The 23,971-nt window shown below is 44.6% G+C and overlaps 1 protein-coding gene across 8 annotated transcripts in view; it reads left to right on the forward strand.

The window, feature by feature from the left end:
• The window catches only part of mctp2a (multiple C2 domains, transmembrane 2a), a 47,901-nt gene extending 23,930 nt beyond the window's left edge, over positions 1-23,971 (forward strand). For all 8 annotated transcript variants that reach the window (XM_052060466.1, XM_052060472.1, XM_052060469.1 and 5 more), the window contains 6 exons: positions 8,711-8,830; positions 11,183-11,224; positions 17,586-17,695; positions 17,773-17,882; positions 19,289-19,386; positions 23,042-23,971. In XM_052060466.1, coding sequence (XP_051916426.1) covers positions 8,711-8,830; positions 11,183-11,224; positions 17,586-17,695; positions 17,773-17,882; positions 19,289-19,386; positions 23,042-23,101 — 540 coding nt within the window. In that variant the 3' untranslated portion in view covers positions 23,102-23,971. The remainder of the gene's footprint in view (positions 1-8,710; positions 8,831-11,182; positions 11,225-17,585; positions 17,696-17,772; positions 17,883-19,288; positions 19,387-23,041) is intronic.

Below are 23,971 nucleotides of genomic sequence, written 5' to 3' on the forward strand. Positions count from 1 at the left end.
CAAATTCAAATGTCCGGTGCGGGTCCAGACAGCGACTACCACCCACTGTGAAACTCTTTGAGGTGATTGAAGGCTTTCACCTGTAGTGCGTAACAAAACTAGCTGCTACTGCCAGTGTGAATGCTCGTGATCCACTTTCTATCACGTCGGTGATCAGCAAGCTCTTATCTTTTTACAATAGTACAGGCGCTGCAACTACTGTGATTAGCTCGGCGACGTTTGGTGTCGGTGGCGTTCCCGTCAAAGGCAGTGCATGTCCATTGAAAATAAGTCAGAATGGCTCAATTCGCAACTGATTTTCATGAAGTGAATGGGATAGGATAGGACAGAGGTAGTGAGGCAGTCGGCGCTACATGTGTGTCTTCCTCATTTTCAACTGATCTTGTTTCCACTGCTGAGTCAAACAGGGCGGTGGCTGTATCCCTTTTCACGCTAGAATGTTGGCTGCGTCCAAATTCACATTCAGCGTCTTCTGAAGGCGGCATTTTTTGCGTGCATGACAGCTCAGCTCGACCGCACGTGGCTTCCAAATTCCAGTAAGACGATTTGCAGGCTGAGTGCTTTGACTCCTTCAAAGGCTCCTCCTCATGTAACCTTCGTGGCGAATTTGCGACAGGCTTCATGTGAATTTGGACCGTGCGTGCCGTCGAGTCGTGCCGTGAAGTAACATCATGCGGCCCGAACGAGTGGTAGCAAATAGGACAGGACAGAACTGGTGACCCAGGCAGTGATTGCTACCTGTCTGTGATGTTTCTGACTGCCCCGCCAAACACCCCTTGTAAAGTTAGTTTGAACAGGAACTGATACGAACAATTAGCTTAAAAACCAGCCTTCAATTAAGTCCATTCATTGCTTCTAATTGGAATCACACTCAAAGTAACTGTGACCTCCACATGAAATTAAGTCCCCCCCCCCCACCCCTTTTCATACTCTCACCAAGTAGTCTCTCTACTATACATTTCCCTTCCTCCTCCTCAGTCAATACGACTTGAGCTGAGTGTATGTGAAATATTTATTCAGAAATAATTTGCTCAGAGCGCCGCGGCTGCCCACACACACACACACACACACACACACACACACACACACACACACACACTCTGTGTGCCCCGAAGAGAAATCTTATCTGCGCTTCCTCCCTGCCTGCCGACACCCGCTCCCTCTACAACCCCCCCCCCCCCCCAACCCCCCGAAAGCCTGTCCCCCTCGCTGGCCTAAGCTCAACACACATTACATGTCTCATTGCTCTGCATATACAGCTACTTGAGAGCCCCAACGCTCCGCGGCAACCGGCCCTCGGGTTCAAGACCAGCGACGTGTGCACGCGCCTTTTGATTTGTCTAACTTTTATGGCAATTTGGCAAGACCGCTTAGAGCTTCGCTGGGCGTTCCGGCAGACCGAGGGTGTTTTCTATTACACGCCTCAGTGGCACTTGACAATTTGATGACAAGACTTTAGATGAGGTGAAAGTGCATGTTATCTGTGGAACTTCAAATCTGCGTTGAATTTGGGTCTTCCCTGGCATACAACGATGCTCGTCTTGCATTTGAGATGTATCCCTTTCATTACAGTATATATCCCCGTCACCACTTACTCCTTTCCTGTTTGTCCGGATTTGGGCACAATCTTGTGGTATTCTGGTACGCAATTTTTTTGTTTCTTTTTCACAAATAGCAAATGGAAAGCGAATACGTGAAGTGGTAAATAGCAGAACGTGAATAGGTGAGCTTAAACAGTCATATCATTGAGTGCCTTCTTGGAAAGGGAATCATTTGCCAGTCTGCTGCTACGCCTGCCAGTCACTCGACTAGCGTGGCCGAAATGGTCACACACCCCTCCCCCGGCCCCTCGCCCCCACGTCCGCACCCCTGCCTCTTCCTCTTGTTAATCAATTTACAGAATGTCAGAAACTCTTTTGCGGCATGTCTTTGTCCCTTTTGCTGATCTTTTATCCACCACGCTCCCTCCCGGGGGAGCCTGTGTGGCAGTGGAGCTGTCGCGCTTGCACAGCTTGAACTTGTTTTATTCACACTTTTAATCGCCGAGTGCTTTATGATTACGTGCCCAATTCCATCCAGCCAAGCAAAGGGTGGTGGTTTGGGGGCATCTGTGCGGTACATTAAGTGGAATAATAATGGCGCCATAAAACAACTCTGTCAGGCTGTTCTTAACCCCACTGGTAGATTTGCTTGCCCAGGCTTGGCCTCTTTTCCCATCACTTACAGGTGGCTAGGGAGAGTGAATCTCCATCACATAGGTAGTTCATACTCCTCGAAGTGCTAATTGTTTTGTTTCGTCTCCTCCCCGGGTGTCCCTCTTGGAATCATGCAGCTGTTTTTCAGCCGGCTGGTAATTTACAGTACACACTAACACTTGTTCAAATACAGACCACATTAGTTAGCTCAGGTAGGCTTTTAAGCTCCCATTCCACTGAGCGGCGAATGATTGCAAGTATTTGCAAAGGCAGAGAATGGTGTGTTCTCGTCAGGGTTTGTTCAAGGTCACAATTGTTCACTAAACGGTTGTCAGACATTCAGCAGATGTTTTTTTTTCCTTGTAAGAAAATTTTGAACATGTTCAAAATGCTCTTGAGCCAAGGGAAGTACAGGCAAATATCTGTCAAATGTCTGGCGACTGTTTGGCAAACGGTTGCAACCTTGAATGAACCTTGAAGTCTGACGAGAATAATACAATAGTAATTCGTTCTCTTTTTTTGTCTTTTTTGTTTTTTTATATTGTCTAACTTAAACCAAAACCTTTATTCGGATTTCCCCATTATGGGACAAACGATCTGTTCATTCTAATTAATTTTGCAATTATTTTCCAAATATGTTTAACTGTTATTTGTCGTTAGCATTTTACTCGTATTATTTTTAATTCTTTATATTTTAATAATTCACCAAAATTTACATTGATGATTAATTTAAGCATCCACAAATAGTAATTCTCATGTTGAAATATCAGCGATGCTAATAAGTTTCAGGCGGCCCGGTAGTCCAGTGGTAAGCACGTCGGCTTCACAGTGCAGAGGTACCGGGTTCGATTCCAGCTCCGGCCTCCCTGTGTGGAGTTTGCATGTTCTCCCCGGGCCTGCGTGGGTTTTCTCCGGGTGCTCCGGTTTCCTCCCACATTCCAAAAACATGCGTGGTAGGCTGATTGAACACTCTAAATTGTCCCTAGGTGTGAGTGTGAGCGTGAATGGTTGTTCGTCTATGTGTGCCCTGCGATTGGCTGGCAACCGATTCAGGGTGTCCCCCGCCTACTGCCCGGAGACGGCTGGGATGGGCTCCAGCACCCCCCGCGACCCGAGTGAGGATCAAGCGGTACGGAAGATGAATGAATGAATGAATAATAAGTTTCATAAAGAAGTAATTAGATTAAACTAAAGGTTTAAATGCACATGGTATGTATAAAATTATAAGTATCTAATGAAAAGCAACATTTTCTCATACAATTTTGACTTTCTTTCGTGGAAAGATGATGTGCCAACTTTTTGTTGCGACGCATTATAATTCTGGTTCAGTTTATGTGAAATTTTATTTAGTTTATGTGTTTTTTTTTATTTTTAATTATTTCATTTACAACATATTCATAACCAATAATGTGATAAATACATTATCAATAACTCATTTTAGTGGTAGAATGGAGACGTTAAAGCATCATATATTACAGGACTCATAATATTTGGTGGACGAAATGAAAGAAAGTGGGCCATATGTGGCCCGCAGGCCATACTTTGCCAATCCAATCACTGTGTTAGCCATTTGTGCCCCGTGCGCCACTGCATTGTTTGTCATCGTCCTGCTTTGTTTTGTCTTTTACGTTGACCGCATTTGCCATGTTTCGGAAGGTCGAGGTTTTGCTCTCCGCGTGTAATTTGTGGATGGAAGGAAGGCGGGGTGGGAGAACTCGAAAAGGGCCTCCGTTCGTCTTTGACGGCAATTAAAAGGGGGATTATTTTGATACAGATTTACAGTTGCACTTTGTCCAACGTGTCCTCTAATCACTCAGCCACTTGCTAATAAAACACAAGCCACTTAGTTGGGAGGGAATTAGTCTCGTCTCCTTTCTAGTGGGGGGAACGCTGGAGGATGTGAGGAAACATGGGGGGGCGGGGGTGTGTACCCTTCTGCCTCTGCTCATTACTTTGGGATCCTTGACAACAACAGCACCTGAGTGAACATTTTTTTATTATTTTTTTTTCCTAACCACCCAGATGTTTCACTTTTCGCAAAGAAAGCATGCCCAGGCAGAACACACCTGTGAGGGAGGAATGGAGGAGATATGTCTGACAGTTTTGGTTTCTACCCTCATTTAGGCACTCACTTTTTTCCCCGACGCCAGGCATTGTCTTCCTGTAGGCTTTTATCTTGTCCGCTGAGCCGGAACGCGGCGAGCAGAAATTTGCATTAGTGGGCGATCATGAATACCTGTGACAGATTCCCTCCCCTTCCCCCCCTTCGGGCGGAAATGAATTGGCCTCCTCTGTTGACTTGCGCGGGAAGACGGAGGCCTCGCAATTAGACTTTTAGTGGTTAATGCGACAGCTTTCGCCAGGCGAGAGCAAGGAGCGGCGACATTCCTGCTGGGCTCGTGTCACTTCTCCTTTCCTCCCCTTTTTCCCTTTTTTTATTTCTATAATATTGTGGGTAATATGACAAGCTACTCGTCGGCCAGCCAGCTGAATTCCTCGGGGGGTGGGGGGGCATTGCTTTGGAGGCCTCTCTTGGGAGCTGAGGTGACAACACATGACGCAGGTTATTCATAACAGAGCCTCCATGCATATTCATTGTTTACCTTTTTTCTTTTTTTTACTTTACCCCCCGCTTGTGCTAGTTTGTCGCTGTAATGCAAATGAGCTATTAAAAGAATAACAGCGGCAGATTGTCTATTTGTGGAAAGTTGTTGTACAGCGAACCCACCCCCCTCCCCCCGCCTATTTGCAAATACACTGGTGCCTTGAGATGTGAGAAACAAGTGTTTCTTTCCTTTGTATTTGACTTGAGAGCAAAACATTGAGATACAAGCACTGTATTGCGACCGTGAACTCAGCACAGCTCACATAGTAGCAAAAGAGAGTTACACATGAGATAAAACAGCCACATAACGTTGCCTTGAAGTACGCTAGCTGAATGCTAACACATAATGGGAAAATGAATGAATGAATGAGTCCATACATGGACGAATGAATAGCATCAATGTCTTGGTGTAATCACCCTTGAACTTTTGCAGTGCCAGCCATTTGGGAAAAAAAGGGGAAAAAAAGACAACCTATTGAGTGTCAGCCAGTTTAGAGCATTCTGACAGATCTTTCAAGGCTTCCACTGTATTTTTTTTAAACACAGAAACTGGCAATTAAAGATTGTACACTCATTTTTTTCATAACCCCCCCGTCCCTGCCCCCATTTGTTTTGACCTTATCTTTCGTTGATGATGTGAGCCCAGTGACACTTTTGCGGACCATCTCGATGGTTATTTTACTTCTATGACTTTTGAGCGATGTTTTGGCGTTTGAGCCTCAGTTCTGTGATTCGATATGGATTAATGAGGTGCAAAATGTTCAGTTTGAAAACAGCACTACTATTCCTGCCGTTACCTTACATTAACCCTCGTAGTCCACCGTTTGCGATAAATGCAAAATTATGTCTTTGAATCAAAGGCAAAGGCATTCGGAAAAACACGAGAGAGCTGAAACGTATGGGGGGGTTCTAAAATGACCGAAATTTCATTACGTCACCGGCTGATAATTCTCAGGCATTGCAGCAATAATAAAAAAGGTTTTGATTCCGTAATCTTAACAATTTACATATTTTGCACCATAGAGACCCATTATAATTCATATTTTTGAATGCATAGTAAACCTAATGTGTATACATGCATTTCACGCGATTTTTACGTCAATCGCTTTGTTTTCGCTTGGACGGACGTATGCATGCCACATTGTTGGGTTGAGGTCATTCCAATTGTGCAACTTTTAGGTGTCGCCAGAGGATCGCAAATGAGTTTGCCTTTTTGCAGGAGGCTTCAAACTAATGCATTTTACATGAACACGTCCGGTCGGGATTGTTAGTAGGGCTTGGTTGGGACCTCCAGACACAATTTTTTTTTCCTTTTGCAAAAAATAAAGAATAAAAAATCCCAAAGAACTAATACAAAATATATATGTATGGATAGCACAGATGCCTCTGAACATTTTGAGTGTTTGAATAAAAAAAAAGAATGTTTGTATAACACAACATACATCATTTCCAAAATTGTAAAACGCGTAACTTGGGGTTTTTTTGTTTCGAAGGACCAAAGGGTTAATCGAGTGAAACTCTTCTTCGCGTCAGCATGATTCTTCAAACTTGTCCCACCCCACCCCCCACCCCCCGATAGCCAAGTTGCACATACCAGACAGAGCCACGATGAATTAATTCATCATGATGCATAAACTGTTAGCTACATACAAACTGAGCTATACGTATGCAGAGAATACACCGCACCACTGGTTTAAAAGATTAAAACAGACGATTGTAAATGGGGTTTTTTTTGGGAGTGGTCATAATTACTTGCATTTTTTTTCTCCATAATTTGCAGCACAGCTCAGTCCCTATTCCCCCCCCCCCCCCCCCCCCCCCGAAAGGCGGTGCTTCATTGTCGTCGCCTCAGCTCACCTACTGCTCTGTCAGAGGATACTAAGCGGTGCGGTGGAGAGGCTTGGGGGCGTTTGTCTGCATTAGTCATTGTTCCCTGAGCAGCACTAGGTAGACTGGCCCCCGGGAGCCGACGTGTACACATGCCGCGCGTGGTGATTGTGACACAAGCAATCTGTTGTTTGCGGGGCCCCGCTATACCGAGGCCCCAAGCTCTTTCTCGCTCTCTCCGTGTTTCTCGTCCTGTCTCGGGTTTTTAACGCAAACATATTGTTCACTCTCCAAGCAGCCCGCAGCTCTTTTGAGCCTGTTGTTATTTTCTAGCTTTAAGGCGCTAGCATAGCACGGGTACAAGTTGTAGCTGTCATTGCAAGGGAATAAATTAGGTACCTGAAGTACCCTCTCTCAAAGGGATCACTGTTTTCTACACCTATTTCTCAAAAAACATATTTTTTCCAAATGGCTCACCCTCCAAAAACATGTTAAGTTCCTTGAAGACTCCAAATTTCAAAGTATGATTTGGCATAATAACTGTGAGCAAAAATACAGTGGTTTCACGTCATTACAATTACAGGTCCAAAATGTCCTTTTTTGAAATATTCGGCTGGATAAAAACAGTATTTTTTATTTTCTGTTGTACACAATATATTTAATTTTTTCAACAAATTATCGAATATTTGGTATATATTTCGAAACGTGTACCTTGTAAAACTTTCATAAATAAATACAGTACATGACAACATTCTTCTGTTGTAATTCTAAGTCACAGTGTTCCATCACTGGTGAGCTATTTTTAGAAAAGCTGCTCATGTTGTCCTTGGGGCTAACAAGTGCCCTCTGGCGCCATTTTTTTTCCTCCTTTCTTTCGCTTTCTTTCTTTATTTGTTTTTTTTATTTATTGGGGACAATAAGCAAAAATGCATCCATGTCGGTGGCGTCTTCTTTTTTTTGTCTTGCTACCTCCCTGCTCCTTTGTGCAGAACTACTTTCTCTCTGCTTTCTGAGAAAGGATTGGGGGGGGGGGGAGTTAATTTCAGGCAATTAACTTCAAAGATGTGGCTTGTTTACTCAACTCTGCAAGCAGCCAAACATTTTGTGCCCTGCTTAGAAGTCCCCTCGGCTCATTATCGATGACTGACAGTCATTGAAACCTTGACTTTAAAACCACGGTAAACCGTCAAACTGGTAATCATCTCATTCCTAGTTGTCTATACGTGCCCTGAGATTAGGTAGTGACCAGTCCAGGATGCCATACGGTTTTTCACCGTCATCTGTCAATCAGGCCTTTCCTGAGTTGCATCTGACTGAAGGCCACATTTGACGGTATGCCTTTACCCCGTTTAACAAAAGAATTATAAATGAATACATATACGTGTTCTTGTCAAGCTTATAAAGACGTCAACTTAATATTGGGGACATTTTTCCCCACCTCCTTCTTGTCACGCGCCTGGTAAAATCATTTTCGCGTGTTCCCGATCGTTTGCCTTGTAGGCAGACTCATTTGACGACCGACCACTAAGTGGCTTTAAAAGGAACCATCCAATTAGCTCTCCGCTGTGAAATGCATCTGCGTTTCATGCACTACTCTTTTACAGAATTATAAGGGATTACGCATTCAGCGTGATCCGCCTTATTTCAACCAGGGGTCAGTATCATCGCAGCCGAAAGGGTAAATGCTGCAAATGCGCCTCCGGTTGCCATATGTCCCTCGTCAGACTTTCTCGCCGTCTCTAACTCTAAGAGGATTTGACATGCCGGTTAAAAAAGACGGCATAGCGCGCGTCTATCCGTCATACTTTTTGTTCAGCAAGAGCGCTCACTGCCAACACAGCGCTATCGCCGTGTGTCTAAATAGGATTTGGACGTATTAAAAAGTTGTCCCTTGAATTTTCAGACATAATCTGTTGCCAAACTCTCAAAAGGCTTTATGGTTTGCAGTGCTTTTTTTTTTTTTTGAGAGAGATTTTGAATGCGCTTAAATCAATTTCGGATTTGGTTTTGGTGACGGCCACTTGGGGATTTTGAAGTCTCTTGAGCCGTATCGCATTGAATCTGTCCTGTCCCGTCTCCTCAGATCTTCCTGGTGACAGTATGGCACTGGGAGCTCTTCATGCTTCCCCTCTTCCTGCTCCTGCTCATCAGCTGGAACTACCTTCATCTCTGTGGCAGAAACAGCAGTTCCAACCAGGACCTGGTGAGTGAAACTGACATTGCAGTTTGCCGATGTAACCCTGCACTATGAAGACACTGAAACCTACACACTTTGTCATTTACGTTTTACAGCAAGTCCATCTTTAGGCTTAATAGCAGCGGTATATTTCCGTGCTTGGCATACGATTCAAAAAGTGGGCAGTTTGACATAATTTACTTGAATTATAGTTGAAGTGTGGGTAGGGAAAGTGTCAGTCTCGTGTGTGGGTTGTCAGTAATTCCAAACAGAAAAATGGAGTGCAACAAGTTCAAATTAAGGCCGCAGGGTGTTGGACAAAGTCGGCAGACGCAGAGGAAGTACAAAAATAAAACCATACAGAAATGTGTCATCAATGTGTAGATTTATGTTGAGACAGGAGAGGCCATTTTCATCTAACCTGTAAAATACAGCAAGCAGAATTTGCCACAAACAGAAAAACGGAGAAGAGATTAAAAAAAAAATCCGGTATTCTAGGCTGATGAGATGAAAAAACCTTTCCTAAGGTGACTGAAAGGCTAAAGTTTGGAGAAAAAGTGATCTGCTTAGAAATGAAAAATCAAGAACGATGCAACCAAACTGACTGGGAAATCTGTGATCACGCAGCAAGATCATGAACCAAAACACCCAGCCCAAATCACAAAGTAGTTTGTTCGGGTGTATAAGTGAATGAACCAGCCAAGTCAATGGGCCTCATTTACGAACACACACAAATTTGTGCTTGAATTGTACATACACGCATTTGTCTGTGGTATGTACGTACTTGAATTTGGGCATACACTGCAGCATCTACACACAAACAATGAAGGGTCGGCTTTGGAAAAAAAACATGCGTCTTTTACCCGAGATGCATAATATATTGAAACTACAGTGATTAGTGCGCATCCTGTGCCAAGACTCGACATGTGTAAGTACATTTTTCTTTTTGACGACAAAAGTGCAAAAAGGTAATTTTACCGTATTTTCTGGGTTATAAATCGCAGTTTTTTTAAATATAGTTTAGGCAGGGGAGCGATTTATAATCTGGCGCAATTTAAAAATGAAATGTATTATTATTGTTATTATTATTATGTGTGAAATGATTAACACGTCATATCATTTCACATGTTATTTTCACATTAAACCACAAGAGGGTGCTCTAGGCCTGTGTTGATACTTTCCACATAGGCGCTAACTGATCGGAATAACTGACGATGACTCTGACATAAACGCCGTAGAAGAGGAAGCGCCTTATCTTCTACCTCAGGAGTTGGCGGAGTTTTTTAAAAGTGACACGGAGGATGATTTCATTGGATTTAGCGATTTGGGGTGACACTGACAGTTTGGTAAACTTGTTAGGATGTTCTTTATGCTCTAGTTATCTGAATAACTCTTAATGTGTTACGTGAACATACCAGGCACGTTCTCAGTTGGTTGGTTATGTGTCATGTAACGTTGGCATATCCTTCACTTACTTCAGCTTGTTGTTCTCTATTTTTATTTTTATTTGCCTTTCAAGATGACATGTCTGTTCTTGCTGTTGGATGTTATCAAATAAATCCCCCCGCACCCCCAAAATGCGATTTAAGCTCTAGTGCGACATCTAGACCGGAAAATACGGTATTTGTTTGTCGAGTTTTGGGAGCCTGTCTACGCCAACACGCAACAAAAATGCAAACAACCACAAACATCCGACCATCCGTTTTCGAGCACGCATGGTGTAAGTGGGGTGAGCGTGCATTCTCCACCCTGTCTACCGCTGTGGGCTCGATGTTTGCCCTACACGTGCCTCTGAAGGTTAATGCTGTTCACACTTCCGACTCCCACCCCTGCCAGAAGCCTGGCCCCGCTCACACATCCTCCCCAAAGTGGTGCCACCTCAGCGGTGAGCGCATATGCAGTTGCAGGCAAAGGTTGCATCCCTGGGCAGTGTTAAAGCCTAACTCACTCTCCACATCCAGTTGCCGAGACCCTCTCGTAACCCTCCGGCTGGCGATGACAAAAGCGCTGTTCAAAGGCAATGTCACAGAGGGGTCAGGGATGACTTGATATAAAGTGATATCAGCAACAACATCCAAATTAAATGTTTTTTTCCCCGTGCCCACTTCCTCACTGTTTTTTTTTTTTTTTTTGTGCGCTTATGTGGCGGAGAAATGAGATTGCTTTGGTGTGACGGTGCTTGCTTGCAGAAGGCTCTCTTTCACCTCTTCCTTTTGTCTGAGGTCACCTCATGATGCCGTCTCTATGGCAACAAGCCTCTCCCAATAGGGGTGAATGTACTCAAAGGAAATTTCATTACGGGGTGTTTGTTAAAAATGCTCCCGTCCCACAAATGTCCCATTCACTTGAATCTCTCTCTGCCCTTTTCTTTTCTCCCAGGTGAACATGAGCATGGGTGAGGATGAAGAGGACGACGAGAAGGTATTTTATCAGGTCGCGCTCGAACATTTTTACAGGGTAATGTGTTTTGGTGGTACGTCTCGAGGTTTTATAAACAATCGGCGAGCATCCTGTAATGTTTACCTTGAACGCTGACTGTCTGCAGCTTGAGGAAACATCAAGAGACTCATCAAAATAGTTGGACATGAAGAGGTTTTTTCAATTTCGAGCCGCGGCCAAGGCGTACCATTACATTACGTACTGTGTATACATCAGATATAAATGTATTGTGTTTACAGTTGTACGTACAGTGCCTGTGGCTAAAAAGCAAAGTGTGGAGAGTCTCTGTTGCCGAAATGCATGGGTGCGGTCAGCGGATGGTGCTCACACTGTCCACTATGCCGCCGATAGGAACACCGGAGGTTGCAATTATTCCGTTCCAGCGAGTTGGCATGTACGCGAGGAAGATGTGTTAGGTGTGCGCCAATGACCGTCATTAGTTTGCGATTGTCCAGTTTGCTTTTGTTTTGCCGTATCGCTCGGCATGCCTAATTTGGGAGGAACCGGAGAAAAGCCCAAAACACACACGTCAGAGATTTTCCACCAGGAGGACTGTGAGGTAAACGATCCAACCACTATTCCACCAAGTTGCCTGTTCATACTATCAACTATCAGAAATCTTTACTTGTCTAGTTTTTATAAAGGGCATGACCAAGCATACCTTGCGGTGTTCAATGTCTCTTAAATAAATCCACAAAGGTCCTGCAAGCGTTTTTTAGAACCCACATCTTCACATTTAGTGTCCTCGTAAAAGTGCATTTTGTGCATTGATTCAGATCTCATTACTGTCGAAATGGAATAGTTGTGGGTGATATTCACTCCCACGTAGCTGCAAAAACCTTATTTTATTACATGTTTTTTTGGGGGGGGTTTTTTGCCCAAAGGGGTTACGAGCCACTACCACTTGTTCACTTAGTGAGGAAAAATCAAACAGCATCTTTATTACTGTCTGCAGGAAAACTAAAACAACAGGAAATGTTTAAGGAGCCTGAAAAAATTAGCCTTCTTCCCATGCCACGGAATACCACATTCATTTACACTCACCCCCGCCCCCCTTTGGTGTAAGGAAGGGACACTGAACAGCGATGCGCATTATTGCTTTATGGCAATGAAGTGAGTGCCCGACGCAAAGCCTGCGAGCGCTGACCCTTGTGCTGCGTGTCCCAGCCCGGCATTCATATCCATAATGCGCTCAATATATTCTGTTGTGATGACCGCCGGCTACTCGCGAGAAAAGGGAAGAAAACATATACACCGGCACTTCCTGTCTGCAAGGATGATGAAACTCGCATGATAGGTCTGCCAACACACACACACACACACACACACACACACACAAGTTAACAGAAAATAGCACTAAAAATTGTTTTTTATAGCTACGTGACGGGATTGACGCAGTGTAATTAATGTAATAGCAACGTTTCCGTGGATATTTATTACATTTGTATTCACCTTGAACCTCCGCTTATGATCAAGGTCTTTCTAGTTTCGTCAAAGAAACGCCGATGCGAGCGCGTCCCTCTCATCTTAAAGCTCTCTGAAATGTCCCCCACCCCTCCATGAGACTTCCTAAGCCCTTTTTCATACTGAGAGAAGGGAGAAAAAAAATGAAATATCTCCTTTCATTTACTAATTAAGCAGCGGGCCGTGTTTGTTTTAAGCTGTCAGTTTTAATTTAAAGTGGCTTATTTGAAAGTGGTGTTATGGTCTGCGCTGTCACTTGAGTGCGATATCGCTCGGCGAGATCAAGCCCGTGTCGCTTTACACCTCCTATCAAAGTCTGCCTTTAAAATATTTGGGGTTAAAGAGTGATCAGTTTTAAGTTTGACGGTTTCAAAGCCTCTCCGCTAACATACCAAGAAAGACCCCCGCCCCCTCCCCTCGCCTCCCCTCATAAGGAGGTTGTGATTACCACTCAAAATATGTTTTTTATTCCCCCTTCTTTCCCCCGAGGAGGGAACTATGCGAACTGCGGGAATGCCAAAGCATGATGTTAAAAAGAGGCGAAAGGCGACGCAGTGTTACAGCAGGATAATACACAACAGATCCTCGGCCTGTGAACAAATCTGTCCTCAGGGGTCGGACGAAACGGCTTACAAATTATGTGTGGGCAAAGTGACTTCCCTTTCAACCCTTAGGTATCAATTGTGCACACAGACGCTATTTAATCAAAACACAACGAAACGGGAGAGGCAAAACTAGTCCACAGATCCCCAATAGAACTGAGGCAAGGGAAGATGAAACGGGCCGGGAGCTGGTCCGGGCCTCCGCTCGCTCCCAGAGGGGAGTTAAAAGAAAAAGGGTGGGGGGCGGGGGGGGGGGGGGGCGCAGAGGAGGTGCTTGTTCGGGTGCTAGCCTGGACCGGGGGGGATGCTTGTTCGCTCTATGCCTCAACCGAGTGTCACCGGCGGGTCTCCTTGAGTGCACCAGACTGTCCGTGCCATCATCCGCAGCATGCGATGCCTCAAGAACTGCTTTGTCAACACAGTTGAGCGTAATGAATCCTTTTGTATGTGTCAAGTGGTGAGAAGAACCAGTATTTGTCATTTGGTAACTGCGCTTTAATTGAATATTTATTTTTATTGATCTCACAATGTAAGAAGACTAAAAATAAGGAGGGGAAAGTTAACCGGATTTGAGTTCTTGATTTGAGTGACTGAGATTTTGGGGTTTTAGAAGTCGGGGAAAAAAAAAAACAGGGCGGCAATGAATGGCATGGAGGAACGTGAACCAGGGAATGCTCCAAAATGGCTGCCACTCGAGGGGCCGCCTTTTAAGAAAATGGCTGCCATTGAATGAGGTAAACAATAAGCGTTTTTTTGTTTTGGTCATTTTGCGAAGTTTTCACAACTGGTAAATATTTGACAGTAGAAAATGAAACAAGTTGAATCAGTACCTCTACATTTTGTCGTGTGAGTACTTTTGGCACCACGCCTCACCTTTCCACCGCTTATTCGAATGAATCCAATGAGTCAAATGAGCTTTTCTTCCCGCCACCACAAATGTTTTGTTTACTTTTGTTCAGAGGATCAAATGAGTTTTCCGTGACCACACTTCTTTTTGTCTGCACAGTTTGAGCTGATATGTGCATGTGCTTTTAGCAGCTTTTTCTCATCAGAAGACATTCATGATATGTGCAGTCCAGTTGAAATTGTTTTATTACAATTTGACGGAAGAAAGACATGGAAAGTATGTCTTGTCACCAAGGAGATGGAGCATTTCATGATTTTTTTTTTCGTGAAAGGAAATGAATAATGATAATCTTCAGAGAGACACCTATTTATTTATACTTCAGAGGGCATCTATTTGTCTGTTTTCTTTCCCTCACATGAAAGCGAAGGCGTTCGCTCTTTATCCGTGTCTGCCGTCATTGTTGATGATTTCTTTGCACTTAGTATACACTCGATAAATACAGTATGTATAATAACCTACATTAGAGCTGGACTTGTGTGGGCCACTTTTCAATTCCGTGTTCCTTGGAGATACAAAAGTACGTCGTAACTATTCAATGTGTGTGTGTGTGTGTGTGTGTGTGCGTGTGTGTGTGTGTGTCCTATATGGTTGCAGTACTTGCAGCATTTGAACAGGTTTATTACTTTGTCCGCCACTGAAGTAGCTAAAGAGATGCTCTTCTAAGCTACTGACCGGTGAAATAAACAAGTACCATTCATTGTCCCTCAAGGATGTCACGGAGTGATGAAACACGTGACAAAGGGACCAGCCAATCGATTAAAAAAAAAAAATCTCCAGATAATCTGTCCAAATTATATCAGAATTAGGTTTTATGTCATCATTCATGTTGCACAAGGTTCGTTTACTGGAGAATTTATGAACAACATTTTGCACTTTTTGTCTTTTTATTTTAAACGTGATGTTTTTTTTGGGCGCGGGGTTTACAGAAGAAAAAAATACGATTCTGTACAGCATGTGTCGTTCCACTCTTTCATGACGAAATGCAATTTTTGAACCACAGACAAGGTTGCCAAGTACCCCCACACCATCCGCCACCTCCTACCCCAACCACTTCCGGCTATACCGTATTTTGGTTCGTAGCTGCCCCCACTATGTTGCACTTTTTTTTAAGCTATTGTTTTTGATGGCTTTTTACTTACTTGCCGTAATGCCCGCTCAGATGGGAAAGGAGAGCCGATGCACTTTTCAGCCATTAACTGAATACAAGCACAACGGTCAAACACAATGCACCGAGCGATCACATGCAGACTCGGCCATACGCCGCCTCCGCCAAGCCCTGCCTCTCAAAGGTTCTTGTAGAGTATCTCGACAGATGATACATTCTGTATGCTATCTCTCAGTTCTTTTTGTGCTCACATAAAGTACATTTAGGCATTTTTTTTTTAAATTAAGCTTAACCGTTTACATGTGGTTGAAGCATGTGGGGGGAACTCTAAACACAATTATGATGCCCCTCGAAATCGCAGATTTTCACCTACTGCAAGTGGGAATAGAATGTATTCCATACGAGAGATGGGAAGGGGGAGTGTCACTGTAGAGGTTTGGTACCGCTCACTATTCAAAAGCGCTTACTGTACCAAACTGACCTCTTAAGTCCAAACACTGATAGTCCCCATGTTAAGAGCGTGAGAGGTTCCTCTCAACCAAAGCATATTTGCCATGCTTTTGCCTTTTTTGGCCAGCGGTGAGTCTCCGCTGCGCAGCCAGGATCCGACACCCGGTTGGGTGAGGATGTGCTAGTGTGGGAATGGCTCTCTTCCTGCGGGCCTGACAGCGGGGAGTTTTCTCCCTTCTCTCCCCGCTTGCAGACGCCGCCGCGTTCCCATGGGCGGCCTCACCGAACCGTGATAGCGGCGTCCCGCCTGGACCACGTCAACGCGCTTGTCTGGTATCATAAACACATACGGCAGATATCCTCCAGCCTCCGTGGCCACTGCCCTCCGCCTCCCTCCGCTCTGTCATCATTCCTGTCATTATTTCCTCCTTTTGATGTGAGCCTTTTCAGGCCTCTTTAGGCGGCGTTATCTCGATGCACTACTCTCCCTCTGGAAGGCTTCACACGCGTCCTCCATTTGGTGCCTTGATGTGATCAAAAAGACAAACCCTCCATTCCCTTATCCCCCCCGCCCCCTTCCCTACCTCGCACATGTTGACTTAGTGCATTGCCACACTCAATTATTATGTCGTGCGTTAAACGTAAATAACGCTTCGGCAAAGGGAAAAGCATTTCTGTCATGTGCAGAAAGTGTCAACATCCTCTGGGTTATCGAACCAAGACGGACAGTTTTCACGATTCTGGACCTACGCAGTTTGCAGCAATGGTACCTTTCCAATGTGGAACCTGATTGCAATTGATCGTTAGGACTGAAACTCCTCTACAACAAAATCATGTTTGCAGCAAGAAATCTTTCACAACAGGGGGTTTGTCACTGTAGCAAATTTGATCTCGGATGTAAACACACACACACAAACGTATGTGTGCTCTTTATTTTTTATTGAAATAGTGCATAAGTATGAGCATACATTTATTTGACACTTCATATAGTCAGTGTAGAAAGAAAAAAGGGGAAAAAAATTGTGAAATTTACAATCGGCATTCACTTTCATTACATCAATTTCTTGGATAATGTCTTTTATTTTGCTTACTCCATCTTTCATTTTGATCACTTTTACCCTCTTCCAGCATCAGAGCTCTTCTTGTCTTAACTGCTTGACATCCAAAGGTCCGCTTTGTAGCCATTTTAGCAATGCAGCGTTCTTGCTGCGTTTGAAACTAACAATAACAAATACTTCCTGGACTACTGCGCATGTGTAAACCAGTGTGGTGGTTGCTGTTGCCATTTCCGAACAAAGCAGTAGAGGTCACTGTTGGATTAGACTTTGTTGTAGTAAATCTCGTCGTGAGGCAAAAGCAGAGAAAAAGATTCTTTATAACAAACGCAACAGGGTTTTTTTTTTCGTTGTATGGGGGGCAGGAAAGTGGGAATGGTGTTAATGCATGAAGATTTTTTCACACTCGGGGGGGGGTATTTTCGCCCATGTAGGTTTCGTTGTAGTGGAGTTTCACTGTACTTTTTATCCAACCGAGCGTCTTGATTGTTAAAGTATTAAATTGTATTGTGTCGTGCACTCAACATTTGAAATTACATTTTGCATTTGTGTGCCTGTCTGGCATCCAGTCACATTTCCTTCAGGACATCTCATCTTGAAAAGCGCTGTCTGAAGTGGACGTTGTTAGCTCATTACAACCATTGAATAGACAAATCAACATAATTGCTCACCAGACATGTTTTCGGTATTTGTCGAAGCAGCGCAATGACCAAACAGTTGACCTCATCAGAGCTTTTGTTGTCTTTTTTTTTTTTTTTAGGAACCCGGAAAAAAAGGTTTGATGGATAAGATACACATGGTGCAAGAAGTTGTCTTGACCGTCCAGAACATTTTGGAAGAGCTTGCAAACATCGGGGAGCGTACAAAGAAGTAGACAATTCTGTTCTCATACCACGTTTTTTCAAAATTTTTGACTAGATTTTGACGCCGCTCTTCTTCTTTTGCAGCTTATTCAACTGGTCGGTTCCGTTCATGTCGTGTCTGGCCTGCCTGGTCCTCTTTGCAGCCACCTTGCTATTATATTTTATCCCACTGCGCTACATTGTGCTCATATGGGGTAAGTGCATTCACGCCGTTGTGCAAAAATCGAATGAAAAATGTCACAAGGTCGAGATGTCGACCAACAGTGCAACAAATAATCATGAATTGCTCACTTTTTGTGCGGAAGCTCCATTCGGAGAGCCCTCGTGCTCGATTTCACTGCCCACCCTAACTCTGACCGATCATTTAATGAAGTGAAGTCCTTTTCAAGATCTCTCCCCATACACCTCTGCTCATGCAACCATATCAGACGTCTGCAGCAGAAGCGCGCTGGGCTCCGTGTGGGCTACGATGCCGCGGAGCCCGGTGCAGGCAAAGGCCCCGGGTTTTATAGGGAACACAAAGGAGAGCTGCGGAGCCGTATATAACACCGCATATCCTTGGGCGCTCTGAAGGCCTCTCATTATCTAGCGTGGCTATACCGCGCGGACCGTCATCTCAGTGGTCAGGGAAATACGCTGCCCTCCACGGGCTCCTCCTCCACCAGCTCGCCAGCCCACAGCCGCTCTCCGTTTGTGCGCAGCCCTCGACGCAATCGATACCAAAATCCTATCGTATCAAAAAAAAAGCGCGCAGACGGAGACGCTTTCTCTGCCTCCCCTGTTAACCTCCATCCCTGTGGTTTCAAGGCAAGCCTTTCAAGTTGCGTGCACATATTTAGGTCCCGGGGTTCTTTGTCTGCACGTTGAGGTGAGGCACTCGCTAGCTGCTAGTATAATAGTCCCATTACCAGACTGCTGAGATGTGTTTTTCACTCATTTGTACGGAGTGTCTCACGGCGTTGCGCTTGTAAGTGAGCAGAAGGTGGCTCGTCCTTCCAAAATGAAGCAATTTCGTGAACCCCCTCCTAATCGCAATTTTTATGAATTGAGTGGGGGGGGGGGATTGTTTTGTTTTTAACTCATACACTCCCAAAGACGTATTTAAACGTCTTTTCAGACTTGGTCCAAAATTGGCTGGTACTGAATGAGTTCATGTGGAAACCTACGCTTAGCAATTCGTGTGTCATTTTGTGCATTTTCTGTAGCACTCTTAAGATCCATCACATGGCACCAAAGCCCTAGCTAGTAGGAAAGTAGCAATTGGTGCCAAGGAATTATTATTGATGCTGCATAACTTGACCCAGAGCCTAAATTCTTTTGGATGTCAAGGAATAAGTACGTTTAACCCGGTCGGAGAGCGGGAGTTACAATCAAGGCTGAAATTATTCATTTCCCAACGGGTATGAATGATTTCAGCCTTGAATGTATCTCGTCTATTTTGCAATACCCGATCGGCCGATAGTCAAGCCTCAAATTATTCATACCCTTGGGTTGTTGTATTGTTTATGTTGTACTTGGCTTCCTGGGATGGATCGCCGGAACGTGTACGGCGCATAGCATGTTGGTCCTCCACTGATAAAGGTGTCCTCCTTTTTCGCAGGGGTGAACAAATTTACCAAGAAGCTGCGCAAACCTTACGCCATCGACAATAATGAGCTGCTGGATTTCCTCAAGAGGATGCCGTCAGATGTTCAGAAGGTAACTGACCTTTTTTTTTTTTTTACATCCAAATAGGGACCCGATTCCCTATTTGGATTTTATTTGCTGTACGAGAATCCCCGCGCATTGCCGGAAATACCTCCTCTTGGTTTCGTTTGACCCATCATGGCCGCACGCCGTTTTCAAGCTGCTCCTCGGCCCAACTATCCTCAATGAGATGATGTTCGGATGTGTCAGTGTTGACGTTCAGGTGGCTGTGCGGCTTCGGAGAGTAAGTCACCTGTTGCATACAGTATGTGCAAGTGATAAGTTTCAAGCCTGAACTTTCTAGTTTCAAGTATGAATGATTGAATCGGTAATTAATCCAATTTAATCATGATGGTGACTTTGGCTGCCGCTATTTGATTAAAAGTAAAAGTGTGATTGCGGATTCCATCCACTTTTGACACAAGAGGGTCGCGGGGAGTTGCTGGAGCCTTTCCCAGCTGACATCACGAGGGGTGGGAAGGCAGACTACACCCTGAACTGGTCACCACTCAGTCGCAGGGCACATCTAGAGACTAACACGCATTCACACCCACATCCATGCCGTCAGCGAGTGCGAACCGATCCTACCCTGCCGGCACTCGAGTCAGGCGAGTGCACCATGCAACCATCAGCGACCGTGTTTGCGGATTATAGTCATCATTTTTAAATGCCCGAAGCGCTTGGTTTTGAGTCATTCTCTCAGCCAAAAACATCAAACTTTTTTAAAAAAAAGATTAATTAGATGACAGATGGGGGGCGGAATATCTTTCTTCTATTATGTTCCTTGCTTCACACCCTCTGTCACTGCTCACTTTTTTTCTTCATCATAAATCCCCAAGTTCTCAATCAATCCATCAATCAAGAACTCAAGCGCAGTTATTTTGACTCCTCTCTGTTCACATTTTTTTTTTGGTCCTGCCGTCAATCTGCAGAGGCTGAATAAAGTTATCCGAAAAAGACAGCTGAAAAGCGACATTAGTACAGCGACAAAGGCTTTGTACTTTGTTACTTGCCACCTCTGCCTCCGCTGCAGGGTGCCGAAGGTCAATGAATGCGTGGCGTGATGGACACGTCAGCCACGGCAGGCGCGTGCGTCATTGGCGTCATCATCACAGAGCCTTCGGAAAGGAGTCGAGAGACTTGCTCTGCTAGGAAATGAAGTGCCACCTCGCTCCCTTCATCTCCCACGTAGCTCACCCATTCGCCAAACCCTGGGGGAGAAAAATCCTGACGCTGCGGTTCCAGGCGAGACTCTCTCACCCTTGATGTCGTCCCCCCCCCCCCCCCCCCCCCCCCACAGCAACATCATGGCCACCTTGTCTGTGATGTCGCCCAAGCCTGTCTCGTTTGAGATTTGGACGGCCGAGTTGGCAAAACAAGGTGGCGGATGCTTTTTTTTTTTGATTCCGGTTCCTTTTGTCCGTCTTCCTCCCCCGTCGGAATACAACATTTTTTTTTTCCGTCTTTGAAATTGTACACACAAGGAAACAATACTTTTTGGATAAAAAGTACATGTTGGGAATAGCTCCAACGTTCTTAAGATTCATCCCAAGTGCCTTTTATCATGGCTTTGGTGGGGTGGCGAAATAACCCGAACATCATATATCCAAGAGACCCCCGTTGTAAGAAAGCGCATATTTTGTTTTTTGTTGACTTGGAACAATCGTCGGATGCAACAAAAGCCACCACAAATGGACTCCTGTCCTTCTCGCAAATGTGACTTGGCAATTAGCGGCCGCGCAAATCTACAAAGTCGTCCTCAAACGCGGGACTTCTGACAAGGCGGAAATGAGAAGCATCTGTCAGTTCTGAGCACAGTTTCATGTTGTGATGCAGCAGGCTGCCACTTTGTTCCCGCACTCCCCATCTCCCGTTTCTAATAGCGGCCCGCCCGGCTAATTAGCATAACGTTTCCTTACCTTTTTACTCAACAGATTTGCCGCCTTGTTTGAGCGTGCGCCTGCCACCGCGCTTCAAAAGCAACTTTTCAGCACGTTTTTAGCTCGCTCCTCTTCAAGACACCCCGCGATCACTTGAAAAATGATTGCAGAATGAGGCGATGCTGAAAATTTGAGTGAGTCTCGGGTAATTTGACATGTGTAGCCAACGGAAGAACATGCTACATCGCAACACTTTTGCACAAAATCAAACCGTTTTTTTTTTTATGGTCCAGGATTCAAATCAATTAAAACGTCAGGAAAAATGCTTCAGACTTGTGAATGTCCTTCCCTACTTCCAGAAGTCTTTTGTCCGGGAAATGCAAACAAAGCGCCTTGTTCACTGCAAATCCTCAAAATGATCTTAAAAAAGCCATTGCTATGTAGCATCGCCCATCTGTCTGGGATGTTTGTCCAATTAGGGCTCATTTGGGGGATTTCACCAGGAGAACTTGGTCAGAAAACAAGCCCTGGAATTCACCTAAAATGGCCGACTTTCAAAGTGATCATCAAACATCGAACGCCATGCTCCTCAAAACATTTCAAGTTGCCCATCTATCGAGGATACCTGCTTTCAATTGACGCTCATTTGGATGAGTTCAACAAAGTGCAAGTCCGGGAATTTGCCCAAAATGACAAATTGGCGATTCAACTCATGGGTGTTTGAGACTTTTGCGTGCGTGTTGTTTCATGTCGATTAACGAAACTGGCGTTTGCCATTTGCCCAAATTAGCCGTTTCAATGGTGCTACCGAGTGAGTTTTAGGTGGCTCATGTTCGAGACATACATAGTCGCCAGGATACATACGAGTGTTTGATTTTTAAATTCAGTGGCTCTTTTTATGTAATAAAACACATTCTAATATGGAATTATGGAAGAATTGCTGGAAAATGATGGACCTGAACAGTTTTGCGTCATTCTGTTCTTTCTCATCAGGTAATCAGGGAGAGCGCCCTCTGGAAACTTATGTTTGAAATTGATTTTTTTTTTAAAAACTGACCATTTGGGTTTAATTAGGACAGACCAGAGTTCAAAGCAAACATGGTGAAGCAGCATCTGCTTGTTATGCTGCAAACAGAAGTGAGGTCAGCCCCAAATGTGAATGCTTGGGGCTGAATTCCTTCCAGACAAATGACACCAGATTCACAAATCTACATGAAATTGGGTGCACAAAAAAAAACACCCAAAAAAATCTCACATACCCATGCACGAAGTGGAACAAGAAGTTGGCCAATCAGAGGCACCTATGTGAAATACATGAGCTCATGAGCTCTTTTTTTTTTTTTACTCTGCCGTGTAACGTGGGCAGAGCTCCGCGTGAAACTTTTGATGATGTTTTCGAGGACAAAAAGGGGCAACGAGGGCCCGTTTATCACCGCTTTCAGCTTTGATGTTTTTATTAGACTTGGACTTTGGAGTATAGTCTTCTGAGGGGGGAAACCGTAAATTTCAGTAGCTTTGCGGGTCACCTCAGCTGTTTTCCGCTTCTAATATTGTGACTGGGGGTGTCGAATGAGGTGTTAGTACAAAACCCTTGATTCCCGAAATCCTTCCTGTGCGTGATTAATCCCCTCTGCTCTCGTGTTTAAAAAATGATTCATTACATTGCGAGCCCGCCTTGCTTTTATCTCCCCACTGCGCCGACTTCTCCTCAGGGGAGCCATTACCGTGCGCTCGGCTGAGCTCGGATTACCTGCCTCCCCCTAAAAAACTCCTGGTTGTTTTTGCAGGTGCACTATAGCGCACTGAGAGCGCCCACCGGCCACAACCTGCCACGCAAGAAGAAGTAAGAGAGCAGGGGTCCGACCCAGTCTGCCTGACAAACAACGCGCCGGTGCCACCCGAGCTCCACCGTTGCACCCCGACTCAGCAAACCCTCGCCCCCTCACGTCGCCCTCTGACTCGTGTGTTTGCCTCCCTGGCTGACAGCGGGAGGAGGAAAAGGATGAGGCCAGCTCGCGGCCCCGTCCATCACCAGCCGAGAGGTAAAAAAAAAAAAAGGAGAGAGAGCGAGAAAAAAGCTGTGCCTTCGTCTTTGGATGTAATTTGGAGGAGGAATGAGGCTTACCTTAGATATCCTTTCGTATTTTTCTTAGGGGGTGTAAGATCTTGGCCCCAAGTCAAAGTTAATGCCGGACTTAACATTTTATGGAAAACAAACGATGGCAATATATTCCACTTGATCCGCGCATTAATATCATTAAAAGCCAAAAAGCGTCAGAATTACGGGGTGGGGAGGGTGGGGCCATGTTTTTGCACTGCTGTCCTTTTTTGGTAAGGATGCCGTATCAATGCTGTCAGTTCATTTCATCTCTGCAGCGAACTTTTCATACCGTGCTCTGTTATTTAAAATGAAAGAAATGTCCTCAAAAAAATCTGCCATCAGTCTGTCAAGAATTTCCCAGTCAATGTCCAGCAGATCGTCTGGAGTGGCTTGAGAAATGATCCAATGTCGCTAAATTTGGTCGAAAATGTATTTATTTCCTACAGATGTTCTACTTTGTATATATATCTTCTTCATCTATCTATGCCAGTGACGTGTAAATGACAGGCACAACAATTCAATGCTGTTCCGCTAAATTCAATTAATGTGCGTGTCCACCTGTCCACATGCAGACATGAACGATTTTGGAATAAATTCAGATGAGATTATTTCAGTA

The sequence above is a fragment of the Hippocampus zosterae genome, chromosome 3 (genome assembly GCF_025434085.1).
Source record: "Hippocampus zosterae strain Florida chromosome 3, ASM2543408v3, whole genome shotgun sequence".
NCBI classification, from domain to species: Eukaryota; Metazoa; Chordata; class Actinopteri; order Syngnathiformes; family Syngnathidae; genus Hippocampus; species Hippocampus zosterae.